The sequence below is a fragment of the Rana temporaria genome, chromosome 1 (assembly GCF_905171775.1).
Source record: "Rana temporaria chromosome 1, aRanTem1.1, whole genome shotgun sequence".
Lineage (NCBI taxonomy): Eukaryota > Metazoa > Chordata > Amphibia > Anura > Ranidae > Rana > Rana temporaria.
Window position 1 is genome coordinate 133,399,321 of NC_053489.1, and position 18,891 is coordinate 133,418,211.

Sequence of the window (18,891 nt, forward strand, 5' to 3'; positions counted from 1 at the left end):
GCTAGTGAAAAGATCTGTGGAAGTGAGTATTATGTATTTATTACAATTATTTTAGCTATTCAGGCCATTGTGTTTCAGAACACCCAACATGTGTGAGTGTTATAAATTTGAAATGGTTCCCATCACACAAAGAACCTCCCTGTGCTGACAATGTGCACTAATAGAACAGTTAGCATTCATTGCTCAGTGCTAATTAACTACAAGGCAATGAAACCTTTAAGTATTGCTAAATTAGCACTCAACTGGATGAAACGAAAATTGACTGGCTGCTTCTGTGAGGCTGCTACCACATCTGAACATTTCATTCCTCTCAACAAGGATTGGACAACACAGCAAATTCATCAATGTGCTTAAGAAAGCCCGAGCTGCAGAGCTGGCACTCAATTTAACATGGAAGTTTAAAAATAAAATCGTTAAGAATTAATTGGTATAGTTGAGAGTTTTCGATTATCCTTGGCTGCTAAGAAAAAAAACACAACACAGGTAGGTCCATGGCATGCAATGTTAAATACATGGCACAAAACATTTTGTCCTGAATCAATGATGAAAATGTGCAGCTTTGAGTTTGTTTACCCAGTAACTTTGCATCTACTGGTTCAGCCAAGTGAGATCTGCTTTATTTGAATGTCCACTGAATGTGCTAAAACTTTAGATGTAAGCTGTAATTATTCAACAGCAGCACATGCAGGCCATTCTTAATGTACGCCATGGATACAATACAGCACATATATTTCTATTTAAGATTACCCTTTGAAAATAATGGTAACTGATGTCATTGTATTCCTCGTACATCTTTTTCAGTCCTACTTACTTACTATAAATGTGAATGATGAACCGGTATGTATAGTCAATAACTTCAAACGCAACAATTTAAAATAAACCACTAAGGAAAAAAAAAGGGTTTGGGACTTTATATGAGGCACAGTAAATCCCTAATTTCTAAAATTGATGAGAGAGGGGTTTGGGACTTTATATGAAACATGCAGCCAGGGAGGCATCACAGCATGAATGAGTCTGGCGGGTAGTTGTGAGTTGTGACAATATATATTGCAAAGTAACATAATACATACAAAAATGTAAAGTAGGTAGAATTTTTTTTTTATACATAATACATAATAACATGGTAGCATAATAGCATAGCAACATATTGGTTCACAATGATATCATCATATAAAACACCAAACTCATTATTTTGTGTCTCCACAATAAAAAAAAAAAACAGGATTTGAATTGGTAAGATCCAGTAGAACATAATGTTGGTAGCAATCTTGAGATGTAAACAAAGGGGCATCTAATAGCTCAAATGCACATTAGATGCCCTTTTGTTTACATCTCAAGATTGTTGCCAACATTATGTTCTACTGGATCTTACTAATTTAAATCATGTTTATTTTATTATTAGACAGACACGCAATAATGAGTTTGGTGTTTTATATGATGATATTGTGAACCAATATGTTGCTATGCTGTGCTATTATGCTACCATGTTATTATGTATTATGTATGGAATAAATTCTACCTATTTTACATTTTTGTATGTATTATGTTACTGTGCAATATATATGGTCACAATTACCCGCCAGACACATTCAGGTCGTCATGCCTCCATGGCTGCATGTTTCATATAAAGTCCCAAACACCTCTCCCATGTATCTTAAAATAAGCACTACCTGCCTGGAGCTTGCATGTTCTCCCTGTACCCGTGTGGGTTTCCTCTGGGCACTCTGGCTTACTCCCACACTCCTGAAGACACGCTGGTAGCTTAATTGGCTCCAGTCTTAACCGTCACTAGTTTGTAAGAATGTAAATTAGCTCCATGAGGGCAGGGACTAATGAGAAATAAATACAAACAACTGCTATCAGATCAAGTGCAATTGACAGGTAAAATATACATACTGTACAGTACTATAAGGTATGCGTGCCAGCATGTAGAGCAAGGTGCTGTTGCTGACTCTAAAGAGTGTGATCAGAGATATGGTGGAGATGTAGGACTGCAGTGTATTGTACATCCTTTACTGTCCTATTCACTGAGAGAGACAAAGGGATGCAAGTGATGCCTGGACAGTAGTGTAGCTTATGTATAGTACTGCACTTCGGGACTACCATCTTGGAAGGCAATGCTGTGCAACCTGCAGTATTTTGAGTCAAGTCATGAAGCCATCAAATGCTATGGCAGGTTCCTGGCACTGAAATAACTATAATGTAGGGCAGGCAAGGGCAGATGCTGTGTGACACTTCACACACATGTACTTATCTGTGATATATTTCTGGTAGTTGCGCTACAGTACATGGAAAAAAAAAAAGTGGTATATTTGCTTAGAGAAAAGGTGTATATTTTAGGCCAACAATTTCAATGAACTGACTAACAATTCAACCTTGTAGACCAATTATTTTTTAAGGGCAATTGAAATTAACTGTTAAACATCTTATTTTCCAGTGATGGTCAGATTCGTTTTCAGTGATTTTCAGTGATTAGCACAGTCACTGTGTAGAACTTGCACCCACAGATCCATTCAAGGGGCACTATTTTGTATGTTCTTCCCGTGTTTATATGAGTTTCCCCATGGATACTCTAACTTCTTCAAGTATTTCAAACTGGTTCCATAAATATATATCTGTATCTTTTTTTTCCCCCATAAAATATCTGTGTCTTCATGGTAGAGACAATAGGGTTGATTTACTAAACCAGTAGATGTTCATGTTACAAAGTGATTTTTTTCCAAGTTTTTGAATGAGGTGAAACTGTGCTGAGTTTAATCATCCATTAATCATTTAATCATTTTTATTTTTCACTTAAGCTGGGTACACACTACAGTTTACAAACTGACAGCTCTGATCGAGAACCCTGCCATTGGCTGAGAGCGCTGATCGGGAGTAGGCCCGTTGCTGGTTTTCCAGCATGCACATTTGGCCGGCTTCTTTTGGCTTCTGTTGGGCAGAACGTCGGCCGGTATTTTTTGTACCCAGAAATATCTCCTGACATTCTGCCCGTGTGTACAGGGCTTTAGCTTCACCTCATTGACTAAGCAAAAGGAAAATCTACTTTTCAAAGTAAACTCCTTAAGTAAATTAACAAAAATGACGATAAACATTGTAATCTCTACTGGAGCAATGACTGATCTAAACGGTTCAAAGTAGTTAAAGATAGATAAGGAACTGATTTACTAAAAAGTTGACAACCTTCCCCAAAAAAACTGTGCAAACATTCACTTTATTTACCCAATCACATGAAATTCCTAATCACGTTGAATGCTCATTTATTTGCAGATGCCTCATAGTGTGTGCAATATATTTATTATATGTAATGAATGTAATTAACCCATAGGGCTCATTCACACACGCACAAAGAGCCATACTCACTTGCCCAGGTGAAAGTGTTGTGTGTAGCCACCAGTAAAAATCAGTGAAGGCTGTGGCTGTTTGCTGGAAAGCAAATGTCCAAGCGTCTACTTTCTTAGGGGCCAGATGAGCCGCTCTATCCCATAAACAAGTAAACACTCAGATGTGCATTACCAGCCGTATACAGCCGTAGTCTGTCATTGATTGTATGGATAATTGCATGCAACACCTGTCACTGCCAGACACAGAAATATGCAATTTTTTTATGGTGTATAGCTTCCTGCACCCATGTGAATGAGCCCATTTAATATCTAAGAAACAGCCATAATGGGACATTTCTATGTGTGTGATCCTAGAACTAAGTTGATGCACTACGAGTTCATTTTAATTGTAAATAAGCAAACAGGTTTTAATTTCCTTTACCTGTATGACAGCATTGTCAAGTAAAATTATGGCTCTGCAGTAAGCACACATAGCATAGCTGTAAAGGTGTTTTCCAATGTGTTTTCAATTTAAAGGTTTAACGAAAAAGACAGTGTACATCATGATGTTAGCTAATAGAGCAGAACCCCCCTGAGAATCATTTAATTAGTTTTATTTATTTTTTACAGTATTTCAAATAAAATATCCCAGAGAGGCTGTCACCGCTGACATTGGTTTTGTCAGTGAGGTGCCTTTTTGCTTGATTAATTAGTAATAAAGAGACACACTTTTTGGCAGCTCTTATTTCTACTCTACTTTCTCTGAACAACTGGAAATACTTTGGGGAGCCACAAAAACACTATTAGTGTTTCAATACTAAGGTGTAATAAATGTTTTTCCTTCTAATCAATAGTAACTGCTGACAGTATGCAATAAAGTACCTAAACAGTTAACCGCAGTCATTTTTATATGGGACAGCCCAGGGAGAGCAGCCATTTTGTCTTATGAATTTTATGCCCTTGGGTTGCTTTTTGATCTTTCTCCTAATGAGAGATGGTGGAGGAACCAGCACACAGATATAAATTCATATACAGAACTGCTGGCCATAAAGATGCAACAGTAAGAACTGTCCTCTCCTATGCATTGTATGTAAAGTGATTCATAACAAAGGAACGAGTTAATATTATTATATCTATTGGCCTATAGACTGGGAGAACCGCTAAGACACAGACATTCTGTCTAAAGACTTGTATTTTTTAGAATCTTTCACATAAAAATAAGTATAACATCTTTTGAATGGAGATGTAATGCTGAATGGTGAGCTTTCTCCCTCTTGTATAACAACTGATTACCTTTGCGGGACCCACTCTATTAGCTAGCAGTACAAACATTCATTTGACATTCTACTGCAGAGAACGCAATGGGATGAAGCTAAGCTGGCCCCACTGGACATCAATGCCCCACTGAAGGATTCCTCCACTTTCTACGCATTGTGGTATGCTTATGGACAATAGCACTTACTGTAGTAAAAAATAGGCCTTGTTTATATTACATTGCTAGAACAGGACAAGATAGCTAGCTAGATAGCTAGCTAGATAGCTAGCTAGCTAGCTAGATAGATAGATAGATAGATAGATAGATAGATAGATAGATAGATAGATAGATAGATAGATAGATAGATAGATAGATAGATAGATAGATAGATAAACCTGATGATGCATTTACTATTTACCTCTACTTTCAATCATTATATTGGATCCGTAAATGTATGTATACTCATATCCAGGGCACTGCCATGACATTTCAAAGGTATTATGATAATTCTGACTAATACATATAGCAGGTATATATACACACCACATCAAAAACATATCTAAAAAACTTTGGGATGCCATTATAACTAATTTCTAAGATTAATTACAAGGCATTCACATATGCGTGACTTAATGCCAGCTTTATGGCGGCAAGAACTTTTCACGCAGCATTGAAAGCGGGCATCAGGATTTCGTAAATCCGCACTATTAAACCTTGAAAGATCATCAGAGCGCAATCTAAAATACGGCAATGAATATTGGACAAACAAAATTTACATACCATAATGAGCGCTCAGCGAAAATATTGTGGCCATTGTAACCAGGCTGGCAAGTCACCATAATGTATTACAGATAAAGGGAATATATGAATAAAGTAAATAAATGGACTGCCGCCACATAGAAGGGTTTAATTATCATAGCTTTACCCTAATGCCCCAGATTCTAAGCCACTCATGCATATGGCTAGCCGATCTCATTCTTAGCTCTGTTTGGAAAATCTTATAAAGTCGGCATTAACTTGTGCGTATTTGACTGGAGCCTCCTACTTAATCTAAAATGAAATCTATGCATTTCTATCTGAGATATTGGCACACAGCAAAATAATATATTTGAATGAGGATGTAACACAAAGAAAAGGTATATGTTTGGCAACAGGAAATCTTATCAGTTCTTGTGATGGGAACATTATTGTTGACCCAAGCAAATTCAAGCTTTGTAACTCCTTGTGAGCTAGAAACCTAAATGTTCTGTGGTTCATGATTACAGTATATCTAGTCAGAAGAATCTATCGACACATGTTAATAAACTGAATTGAACTCTACACCTACTGTACGCTGGTGTTGTTGAAATATTTTCAAAAAATAAAAAAGGAATACTGCTATCAACCATGGCCATGCCATGTTTTAATTACTATCGAAGCTTTAAAATAAAACATTAAAAAAGAAAATTGTACAAATATGTATATAGATCATACATCCTTTAAGAAAACATCTCTGTGTCCAGATGTCTTTGATGTGTGCCATAATTTGTATCCTCTCAATTATAAGCAGATGGAATTGTATTGATGTACTGTAAAGGCTGAAAACAATTAGCTGTGTCTGTATACTAAAAAAGTAATCTTCCAGAAAAAAAACATATATTTCACATTAACAAAGAGCTAATGAGATTAGAAAGTACACCAAAAGATTTATATGGCAAAAAGGTTAGAAAAAAGTAGACCTAATGAGTTGTGTTTAGCATATTTCCTTTGTGTGTTATACAGTATATTTATATGGTATATAATAGAGTAGCCCATTAGACAGAAAAACCTAGCATGTAAAAATACAAAAATAAATTTAGTAAGAAAGAAATTGTCATTCTGATTGCAAGCCCCCATATCTGTTGGCAACTTCTGAAGCCTTATTTACTAAACCAGTCATTTTCAGTCTACCCTAGGTTCAGTTCAGTTACCCACTTATTGTAAGGGGAATGAAAATAGAAATGTCTCGACAAATTCATTGGGTATTTGAAATGAACACAGGCTAAGGAACAAATGACTCCTTTAGTAAGCTGACTTTGGTTATTTACATGTTTTACACTCACTGCACCTCACTGTGCAATATATAAATAATATACACAAGTACTGAAGTCATTTTTGTAAATGAATAACAACTGTAATTACAGTATAATAATTTAAAAATAATAATTAAACATTCAGGCAAAGTGCGAATTAAATGCCTTTGCTTGATGTTTCTATGCAATAAGACACAAAATTATGCAAAGTCTAATAACTATTAATAAAGCTAAGCCTAAGCGCTGCAATGTGCAGCCCTTGTGTAACAAAAAAAAATGCCTTTCATTTACTCTCTCTGCTTGCTGTATTTTTCGAAGAGAGAGCAAGGAACTAGCGGCAATTATGGGTTTGACAGACACTAATAACTTACAGGACAGTTGGAAATAGAAGCCTCCAGAGCACAGAGCAACATGAGCAGACAAAGGAAGATTTTTGATACATTTTCTGTCCACACAATTAAACAGGAAAATATTATCATTGCAACTCAATGGCATGTCTGAGGGCCATCTGTTGAGCTAAGTTAGGTGACCTACTACATACTGCAATATTGAATGAAATTTCACAAACTTGAGTTTGAAGAATCGATTTTGTAAAATTCTGAGATTCAGTTATAAATCTGAAACCAAACCTAGAGAATATAGCTCTTTTGAGCATGCATAGTCACTGGGTGTTAACTGACAGCTTAAGCAGTCAATACCCATGGCACACTGGTTAGCAGATCTCACTTTAACACAATAAAACCTTAAACAGTGAGCATACAATACAAACAGTGAGCAAACCTTCCACAGGTCTGTATATCAGTATTTGCAAAGTGTGAGTGGCCTCTTTGTAATTATTACTATTATTTTTATTGTTATTATTATTATTATTATTATTATTATTATTATTATTATTATTATTATTATATGGATGATTGCTTAAGAGCGCTTACTTGTAATAATAAAAAAATTAAATACATATATAGATTGGAATATACATATAATATGTTTAGGACTTTGGATAGTGGAACGTTGCATGCTTTGGTGCACCATACCTAAAAAACTACTTAACAAAAAGAAAAATTAAACTCTCTTTCTCTCGCTTTTGTATTCCTTCCCTAAAATGTTGTTTTTAACATATAATGCCTTATTTTAGTCTTTTATAAGGCATTTTACGTGCAAGAAATGAGTTTGGTGAAAATGCATCTAATGTATGAAATAAAGGACTCAACCAGTTTAGGATAGTGTAAATTTCATATTCTTGATGGAAGCAGCATGTGACTCCTGCCCCAAATGGTTTCCAAGATGAATATTTGCTGTCTCAACATTATTGGACAGATCATTAATTTTACTGAATTCTACTGGAAATGAGGGGCTCCAAACAACAGCAAACTGACTCTTCCAGTTCCTTGAAACAGTAGAGATTATAGGTAGAGACGATCTTTTACTCCCTTATAGTATTTGTAAAATAGAGGTTTATGAAGGTATCTATCTATCTATCTATCTATCTATCTATCTATCTATCTATCTATCTATCTATCTATCTATCTATCTATCTATCTGTCCATCCATCCATATATATATATCCATCTATCTCCCTGTTTCTTAATAATTTAATCAGGTTTTAAGATTGGGTAACTCCCCAGCAGTCATAGAACTACAAGTTCCAGCATACAGGGGCTTCTACTTCCAATGTTCTGTAGCAAAACAACCACAAGTTTTATACTGAGATCTAGATAAAGCAGTTTGTATTCTGGCAAGGTTTTGAAGAGCTATAGCCCTGAGTAGGTAGATAAACAGCCTTCTCCAATCCTATCAGCAATCCAGCCAGGTCTCTTCTAATAAAACATAGCTTTCTTGTTCATGGGAGGCACGCTCACTCCAATGGAAATACTGACATTTACAGAATAGCCTGCCACATACTATATGCTGCCTGACTGCCTGGAAAATCGGTCAGCCAATAAAAAGTCAAATTGGCTTTCCAGTCATAAAAAGAACGACAGAAGGAACAATGTCAAGAATGACTTGCTTTTTTTTCTACAGCCACAAAAGTGTCAAAAATATGAATATAAACAGAGTGGTTGTAAATGGTGATATTATTATCGACTAGGTGCATTTTATTGTGCTTTAGAGGTTATGTACGAACCACCTAATTTCTTTGCCTTGATAACCTCTGAAAGATCTTACAGAATGTCTGCCATGGCAAAAGTGGCAATATCATGTGAACAAAATGTATTTACATACTACATTACTGGTTTCCATTATGTACCTTATCCACAAGCAAATAAGATATTGAAGTATGTGGAGTAAGCCTAATTAGTTATTTTTTTTGTATTTCTACTATATACTGTATATAGATACAATTACCTACAGTATGTGTTAATGTGGCATAGCCACACAATATAAAGTGCTAAAAAACTGACTGTATACCTAGTGGTAATAGGGTATCACTTGCGATACATACATTAATTTACATTATGCACATCTACAATGTGCCACTGCTTAGTATATGTCATACTGCACATGCTATACATATACATGAGTGTGTACAAATATGCACAAACACAATGCAAATGCATCAGCAATAGTTGTTAGCCATGATTAAAAAGCCCCAAAGGTAATAAATTATTTTAACACCTTAGCTCAATAGAATAGGATGTACAACCTGCATCCTGGTCTAGTTGTCGGCAGGAGCAGACATATGTCCTCCCAGTCAATACAATTATAGCATATTTAGCTGTAATTCTACCTGACCCATAAGTAAAATGTATTTAATTTATTCTTCCTGCTGTTTAAGACATTTATTGAACCAGAAAATCTTCAAATGTTTTTATTTTTTAATTCAGTGCTATCCCTCTATAATCCAGGAGAAAAAGATCTTGTGATACTGCAAATCTACATTCCAGTGTTCTTAGGACGGTCCGTAAAGCATAATCCTTAAAATAGGAAACAGGGCATAGCACATGCTTCTTTAGAGCAATAATGAAACCAATTGGTGGGAAAAAGATCCTAGATAAAACGTATAAACCTGCTTCAGCAAACACACAAGGACTGAACCGCCAAATTTACAATGCCAAAAGTATTGTTCAGTTTACTCAAACTGTAAATCTTTGGTCAGATTAGAATGATTTGGGGAAATAAATGCCATTCTGCATACTTAGCAGTGTCATGCTCTGCAAGGCTTTTGTGTTCACTCACTGGAGCAACTGAGGTAACAAGCAGCCATTTTTGAAGAAGCAGCGAGAAGCCATTTTGTGATTAGACAAAGTGCATCACACAAAAGCGATCCCTACCATATCCTTCTACATTACCCCAGCTTAAAACCTGTTTAATTCAACATAACTAGGAATACGTTTAGGTAAGTGCTACCTTCCTATAATACCTTGTGGAGACAACTACTATAGTAAGCTTTCACTATAAATTAAAAGTAAGTAGCCATTTCTATAGAAACAAGACAAAATACTATAGGAGAAAGGTTCATACAGACCTTGACATAGCCTTGACACAACTCCTACATGTCAACAAGAAATGCATTTACATAAATGTGTATATATTGTATGTGTAATCACTATGGAAGTACACAAGTGGATCAAATTGCAGGTTTTGGAAACAGAAAATCTATCCATACTGAGAATACTTTACCAAACTAAATGTTTAATAACTAGTTCAACTAAGCACTGACTAACCCTATTATTTTTTTAAATGATATGAATGAAAAAGGGTTGTATGGTCCACTTATCTATATAACTACAATATTAGTTGTTACTCGCCCCACAGATGTCTTCATCTGATCAGTCTTTAAGAATTTAACCAAAAAATAACAAAAATGGAGACAAAGTTTCGCCTTCATCGGTCGAATCACCTTAAAACTACTTAATTAACAAAGTGTACTTCGCCAAACACACAATGAGAGAATTCATCTCCTTGCTTCCTGTTAGATGTAGATTTTTCCCATTAACTTTTAGTGTCTTTCCATTTCTACTACAGTTATACTACCATAACATAAGACTGCTGCCTTAGCAAGGATTTAGATATCTCCGGGGCAAGGAGTGCTGTACATAGGACAAATTCACATATTGGCAAATGGACACTGACTATTTATTGCCATAATTAAAAGTGGTGGCCACATTTTACACATCCTGCAAAAATGTTATAACTTGAGCTCTTCATATCCCCTTACACATATGCGTGCTCATTAAAAATGATGTACTTCTAAACTGTTAATTAAGAATTTCATATACAAGACATCAGGAACAGATATGACTAATTGCTAGAGAGTAATAGCAGACTCCTAGTTCTAGGTTCTATGCAATTAATGCATAAGATCATCTTAAAGTATCATGAGAGGGAATTTTTCATTTTTTACTTTAAAATAAAAGAGCAGAATGCAATGTTTGTGACTGTGCATACATGATGGTCCATAGATACTCTTAAAACAGAGCAAACCAACTTTCCTTAAGCACTAATTGTATTCATTCATTTTGTTAGCCCAGCATGGAGCTGCTCGATTGCTGGGTCCATAGCAACAGGGGACAGAAAGAAAGACTCATCTTTATCTGTCCCTCTACAACAGGAAACGGGGCCAGTGGGTGGAATGTAGTGCTTTCATTATGGGCATTTGCAAAAGATTAAATGAGAAGAATTACAGGAGGGTAATTTACCCTTAACTAGGTGCCCTTCATTCAAAGGATGAGGTCTGTAAAACTACTGTTGATTGCATGGGATCCACAAGGGGAAAATACAGTCTCTTGCAGGAACCCATTTGAAATAACCAAGGTATTCTTTCAAAGCTATAACAGGCTAGAGTAACACTATTAAAGCCAGCAAGCTGCACGTAATGAACTACTGAGAACACTCTTGCTACACTTTTAATCATGAAAAATTTATTGGGCTGGAGGTCTCTTTGTCCCTCAAATTGAAATTGCCAAATCAAAAACCCCTCTGGAAATTGGAAGCAGGAACCAATGTTTCAAGAATGTGACTATTTATTTTAACTTGCTGCCCTCCAAAGATTTCCAAATCTTGAAAACAAGCCCAGAGCAAGTATAAACCTGGTTCTGCAGTATCGAGAGACAGACTTAGATGGATTTAGCTGAAACAAAGCTATTCCGAATAGCCAGCCACGCAAAGAGTACTTTAGTCAAACTTCTTTCCACCATCTGACTGCAGTTGTTATCATTGCTAATCAGAACGACCATTTACATGTAGGTAAACACATCACAGTCATTAGGACATTAACCTGCCTATTAATACATATGCTAAGATAACTACTAATCTATTTCGCAACATCATAACCATTAGGCAAGACACTCTTGATTATGATGAACCATTGTATGCTTGGTTATGGACCAATTTGTCTTGATCACATACAGTATGTATATAAATTATCATATCTTTTAAGCAAAAATCCAACACAAATGATATGGCATTCTAAGCAAAAACTATGGTGTAAAAAAAATGTATGAATTGTATATATTCAACGCAAGTGGTTATTGGTTTATTTGGCTGAGGCATATGTGCTGCTATAGTTTGCGTTTGTACCTCCTAAAAAAGTGCTTTCAGTCCATGTAATAAGTTACTGCTGGTACTGGCTGAACACATAATGACTATTCCAGAGTATATTTCAGAGTATATAGTTAGAGAAAGCACATATACTAAGCTAAAGAAATAGATTACAAGGTCAATGGCCAAATCATGGCAAGCACGGTTCAAAAATAATCTTTCTTTTGTGAAGTCAAACTTAGCAGACAAATGCCACAGCTTCAGCATATTGCTAATTGACAAGCCTGACATAATGAATGATTTGTTATGGATGCAATATTTCAGAATTCCAGGCAAACACATTTAGGAGCAGACACTTTTAATTATTCCAGCAGCTTTTTGGCAAAAAGTCAAAAAAGTTCAGTAGTGGTTCTTCACATACATTTTCTGCCTATGTTGAACTGAAAATCTACTTAGAGAATTCATCAGGTTGTTAATATAACTTATAATAGCTGCCAAAAGTTACTGTATGTTAAACTAAGGGACATATATTTCAGGATTACATTTCCAGGAAAATAACTTGCAACATCAAGAATACAGACAGTCATTTAAATAAAGTAGTATTTTACACGGACGCAGGTTTTGGTATAGCTGCCTGTGGGAAGTAGGGAAAGGCATCAGTGCTCTTAAAAAGTTAAGCTTAACTATATATCACATAAACCCTGGCAGTCTTACTGGTGCTCTCCTATTCAGACTTTCACTAGCACTCCTGTTTTATTACACGGGGCTCCATCTACCAAAGCTAAAGCCACTGCACTCGTTAATTTGTATCTTGAGTTGCAGAACAAAAGAAATGTTCTTATCAGTTGTTTGCATGTTTTACAGTGCAATTAATGAACTCTGAAAGGCATTTAATAAGATCCAGATTTAGGCTGGCATTTTGCAAGAAAAATGAAAGCACATTTTGGCCTTGCTTTTAAACTTACTGCCAGAATCCTGCTTGACATGCCCCATCTAAACTTCTACTTTGCTAAAGTACACAATACTTTGGATCTGTTTTTGAAAGATGTTACAGTAAAAGGGTAAACTATGATGTGCTAAATAATAAATAGTGTGAGGTCACTTAGGAAGCCGTGTTGTTTTATTGTTTTGTTGTTTCGTACATTTTTTCTATTTTCTTTCTTTTGGACAAGTTATTATGACATCCAGATGCTCTTTTTGAGTTTTACATATGGTTGAAGTATTCTCTTTAAACCAACTAACAGACAATTCTTATATAACTTGGGTGCATCTGCATGATATATCACAATGGTTCAAAGGCATATTGTGTCTAAAAAACTTTTAGCTTCCAACCATATTTTATTCTGCTGTTGCAACATTTTTGTTATCATCTGTAAATACTGTTAACTTTAAGATTATGCCACTGCTCCTTCTTCACTGTGAGAGTTTTCTGCAGGCAATTCTGATCTATTAAAAAACATGACCTGTGACAAAAATCAATGTACTAATCTCAAACTAAACAGCAGTATCACAGGCACAAGAAGCAGATAACCTGTGATAAGATGTCCTCAGCCTAACGGGAAAGGTAACAAATGATTTGGAACACATCTGTTTTCAGAAAATAAAAATATAGAGCCCAGGTGACTTTCCTGAACATATGGTCAACATAAAAAAATATATAATTTTATGATAGCGTAGCAAAGCAGTTAAAGGAAAAAAAAAAAAAAACACCAAACAATAAAAAGTGCTGCCTCTAACACCGGTCCCCATAACTCAACAAGTTATTGCTGGCCTCTCTCCATAAAAGTTTTATTCAAGTCTGTCTTCTAGTGTCTTGCAGTTAACCAAAACATACGCACACACTTTAATCACATTGGTGGGCATTATTTCCGTTGTAATTTGGCCAGGAGTTTCGAGTCCTATTCTCATATTTCTATGTTCTAATCATCTTTAACTAAGGCATCTGCAGTGCCCTGCAAACAGTTTTAAGGAGTACTGCCTACAACTAGAAAGAAAACACATGTTTATGTAGAGTTAATTAGTAACTAAGCAGATGACTGAGATATTTTGGCTCAAAGCTTCATTATGTTTCAAAGAAATGTACTGCCTTACATGGGGGGGGGGGGGAGTAGATTCCAAAAGGAATTGAAACATTAGTGGAGTTTGACAGATCAATATGGTTTGTTTGTTCAATTAAGGCTGCTGATATTGCCTAACCATCAATGGGGAACTCTTCAAGAATAAAACAAGACAAGTTATATGGGGTGAAAAAAAAAAAAAAAAAAAGATTGTGGCAACTTCAACTTATTTTCTTTCTTTTAAAAATTGACCAGTTGATGTCACATTTAAAACTCTTTTATAATTACCATGCTTTATTCTTTTTTTCTTTTTTTTTGATTTAGCAGTAACATATGAACGTTTACAAGGATGTTTGCCATCCATAGGTAGATCTTATAGAGACTACCATAGTGTCTGCAGGTTTATATCCTCCCTGCGACCTTTTTGTTTTTATTTTATACACACAGACAGTGATGGGATCATGCAATGGATAACTCCAGCAAAGAAGTCATCCCGCAGGCTGGGAAATCTATTCAAGTGACATGACAGATTCTGATCTTTTCCGTATGCTCGGCCTAGACTGACCCATTATTGCTAGTCATGCTTGAGTCTGTCAAATCAATAGAAAAATTAAACACTGTATGGCCAGCATAGACAACGAATACGATAGAGCTACTAAGCAGAAATAAGTTTTATTAGCACATGTTGAATATTTTGAGAAAAAAATAAAAAGCTGCCGGGTGATGTCTGATTATACTGAGCCCGATTGTGCAAAATGTATTTAAGTGTGAAGTGTTGATAGCAGAAACAGTGTAGGTCTAATGTATGTAGACATAACGGAGTGCTCAGTACACCAAGAACATATCCAGTGTGACGCCTAGTGAGTCATTGATGATGCTTAGTCCCTTTCTGAATGCAAAAAATCATACTGCCTCTTTATGCTGCAGAAAGTCCAATATTCCTGCATACTATATTATAGATTTGTGTTACCAGCAGTGCTAGTCCTCAGATCTATACTCTACAATCACAGTATAAGAGCAAAAGAAAACAGTTGTAGAATATGTTAGAGGTATGCCTTCATTTTAAATTGTGTTGCCAGCAAATTTAGCCTTGGGGCATACGGACTACAACCACAGTAAAATAGCAAAAGAGCACAGTTGTAGAATATGCACTTATATGTTACTTCTTGAGTGATGCTTTTACTCCAAGAACAGCCAAACAGAATTTTTATTCCCTGGCTTTAGCACTTAGATCAATCCAGCTTACATGCTGCTGCGGCCAGATTTGGACAGCGTGTGTTTAGTACAAAGCAGTATGTCAGTTCTTAACCTCCCCCTCCTCCTTACCTGGGGTTGGTGCTGTTCCAGTACACCGCATAGCGATCAGCAACCACCTTGGAGCCAGGATCCTGGCTGCAAACACACATCCAGAGTAGCAGAGAGAGAAGCGTCAACATCTCCACGTGCAACATCACTCCCGGCCAAAAAAAAAAAAAAGAGGGGTGCGAAAGGAACAAATAGAGGTGCACAAGCGGGCAGCAGAGAAAGGCTGCGGTTGTGCGGTAACGTAGGCTTCTGCCTTTTCTTAGAGTTAATAGGAAAAGGTGCGTGAATGTGTCAGGGACACTGCTGCTGCAGAGGGAAGGATAGCCTGGCTCAGGGAGGTGCTGGAGGCCGTAAGGCTGTTGTGACTGCTGCTGAGAGCAGGACTAACAGGGCGGTGTACATTCACACTGTGCTCCCTGCACACAGAGCATGGTAGGGAAACAAGGGACACAATCCCAAGGGGGGAACCTCAGGCACTGCCGTCCAGATGCCAACCTTTACTTCCACACTAAAGCAATGGTTGTATTCAATTCAGTGTGTCATAGGGAGGGCTGGAATCCCGTGCACTCCGGGGTATATATATACACCACTTCTTGTTCTGTACAAAGTTACTCTGCATTCAGGCAGTTGTGTTTGTGGCACTTGCTGCTGGTTGTAGGGTTTGCCCGATGTCAGAAGCGAAATTTAGAAGCGAAATTTAGAAATAAAATTGTCTTGCGGACACTCAACTTGTAGGATATTGAGTATCAGATCTTCTCTTTCAAATCTCTCCAAATTGGTGAATCAGTACTGCTTGGACCTTGAAGAAGGGGACATACCCCGAAAGCTTGTCCTGAAAAATTGTATGTTAGTGCAAATAAAAAAAGTATCACGGACAGTACTCAATTTTCTCAAATCTCTCCAAGAGAAGCAATAGTCATACAGTTTTTGTCTCCAGAGATAGTATTGTAAAGTAGAAGAGCTTCAGTCTATCTGAACAGTCTGAGTCTTTGGGGGTACTTTATGTATCCTCGCACCCCGCCTCTGTCCTTGTCCTTCCTTTTGAGTGGGGTGATGCACTAGAAGTAAGAAGAAAATCGAACAATCCTCTGAGCCGTGTGATGTCTTACATCCAAACTCAATGCACAAGATGCAAATTCAATTGTTTCATATGGGGGCAAAAAAAAACACAACAAAAACAGCAAACTCCTGGAAATGCATCCAAGTCTTCTGCATAAAACGGCCACATACATAAAGATGAGGTCCAGATATTGCCATAGGCATCAACAGGAGGAGGGGGGAAAAAAAAGTCACTCTCTTACTTTTTTCTCTTTTTTTTTTGCAAAGCTGTCCAGTCCCCAGGAGATCAACTTGTAAGAGCAGGAAGCAGTTTGAAATAAATAAAATGAGCCACAATATCCAACATCACACACATGAAAAGCCGACGTCTACACCAGCTTCACAGCAACTGCAGCTGCTCCCATGCTTGGGAAGGAAGAGAGAAAAGCAAACAGGAAAAAAAAAAACTTATTATACATCAGCAACTGGAAAATGAAATGGGTGCGCAATGGATGAAGGGTTAAATGTCAGACGGGGAGGGGGCGGAAGGTCAAAAAAATTGTAGGATGAAGTAAAATCCCCCACAAAAAAAAAAGTCCCACCCCTTGTTAAGCCAAGGACTTGAAGCCTATAGATCTTGCATGGAGCAGACACACTGTGAGAGCATTTCAATGTGTGCAGTCCTTGCTGTGAAGACAGATTCCATGCACATGCAGAGGTACTGTGTGCATATAGAGATCTATAGGAGAAAGGTGGGTGCTGGCACCCACAGCGGGCGCGCAGGTACGAGCACTAATCTTGCAGATGATGTATTCATGAGAAGCACACACAGCCGCCGGGTGATCATGTGAGATCTCATGCACTTTACTAGGCAGAAGGAGGAGGGGGACTGTCAGAGCCCAGAGCAGCCACTCAAGGCAAGGGCTGCTGTTTGCTTAGACATTTCCATAGTCTGGCTCTCTCATTTTTCCTCTCTGCAACAGGATTGGTGTGCAACATGAGAAAGAGGCGTCCCTTACTAACCAAGAGAAGAAGAAAAAAAAAAAACTCCCCACCTTCCCTAAAGCTGGACTAATTGAATTACATTGAAATCTGGATGCTTAACAGGCACTACTGAAATAAGCACAATGTAGCCAGGGAAGTGCAGCCTCTGGCACTATAGATTAACCCCTTAGAAGCCTGAGCCTTCAGGATACTCAGCAACTCAATGCTTGAATCATTTAACCTGCAGGTCTTCTCCTGTGCAGTGCTGTCCATACTGACACATTGCCTGCTATCTGTGTGTATGTGGGAGAGGAGGTGGATATGGAGGGATCTGAGCATCCACAATCAGGTACCTATATACACCCCAGAGATATAGAGAAGGTATATAGATACATATATAGAGGGAGGGATAGATAGATAGATAGATAGATAGATAGATAGATAGATAGATAGATAGATAGATAGATAGACAGATAGACAGATAGATAGATAGATAGATAGATAGATAGACAGATAGATAGATAGATAGATAGATAGATAGATAGATAGATAGATAGATAGATAGATAGATAGATAGATAGATAGATAGATAGATAGAGAATAGATAGATAAATAGATAGATAGATAAAAACTGATGGTATACTAGATCATTAGATAGCTAATTAAATTGATAGATAGATATAGGAGAGTATGATTGATAGATAGATAGATAGATAGATAGATAGATAGATAGATAAATAGATAGATAGATAGATAGATAGATAGATAGATAGATATAGATAGATAGATAGACAGACAGACAGACAGACAGACAGACAGACAGACAGATAGATAGATAGATAGATAGATAGATAGATAGATAGATAGATACAACTGATGGTACAATAGATCGTTAGATAGCTAATTAGATTGATAGATAGATATAGGAGAGTATGATAGATAGATAGATAGATAGATAGATATAGGGGCTATGATAGATAGATAGATAGATAGATAGATAGATAGATAGATAGATAGATAGATAGATAGATAGATAGATAGATGGGAGTGCACAGTAAATAATTAGATACCTAACAGTAGAAGATAAATGGATGGTAAGAAATATAGATAGAGAGATAGATAAAAACTGATGGTACAATAGATTGTTAGATAGCTACTTAGATTGATAGATATAGGAGAGAATGATAGATAGATAGATAGATAGATAGATAGATAGATAGATAGATAGATAGATAGATAGATAGATAGAGAGAGATAGATAGAACTGAAGTACAATAGAATGTTAGATAGCTAATTAGATTGATAGATAGATATAGGAGAGTATGATAGATAGATAGATAGATAGATAGATAGATAGATAGATAGATAGATAGATAGAGATAGATAGATAGATAGATAGA

The 18,891-nt window shown here is 36.6% G+C and overlaps 1 protein-coding gene across 3 annotated transcripts in view; it reads right to left on the minus strand.

Annotated features, from left to right (window-relative positions):
- EFNA5 (ephrin A5) overlaps nt 1-17,440 on the minus strand; it is a 557,557-nt gene extending 540,117 nt beyond the window's left edge. For 2 of the 3 annotated variants that reach the window (XM_040343134.1, XM_040343117.1), the window contains exon 1: nt 15,491-17,440. In XM_040343134.1, the coding sequence (XP_040199068.1) occupies nt 15,491-15,615 (125 nt within the window). In that variant the 5' untranslated portion in view covers nt 15,616-17,440. The remainder of the gene's footprint in view (nt 1-15,490) is intronic. The other variant, XM_040343126.1, reaches the window with a different exon arrangement.
- Nucleotides 17,441-18,891: the final 1,451 nt, after the last annotated feature.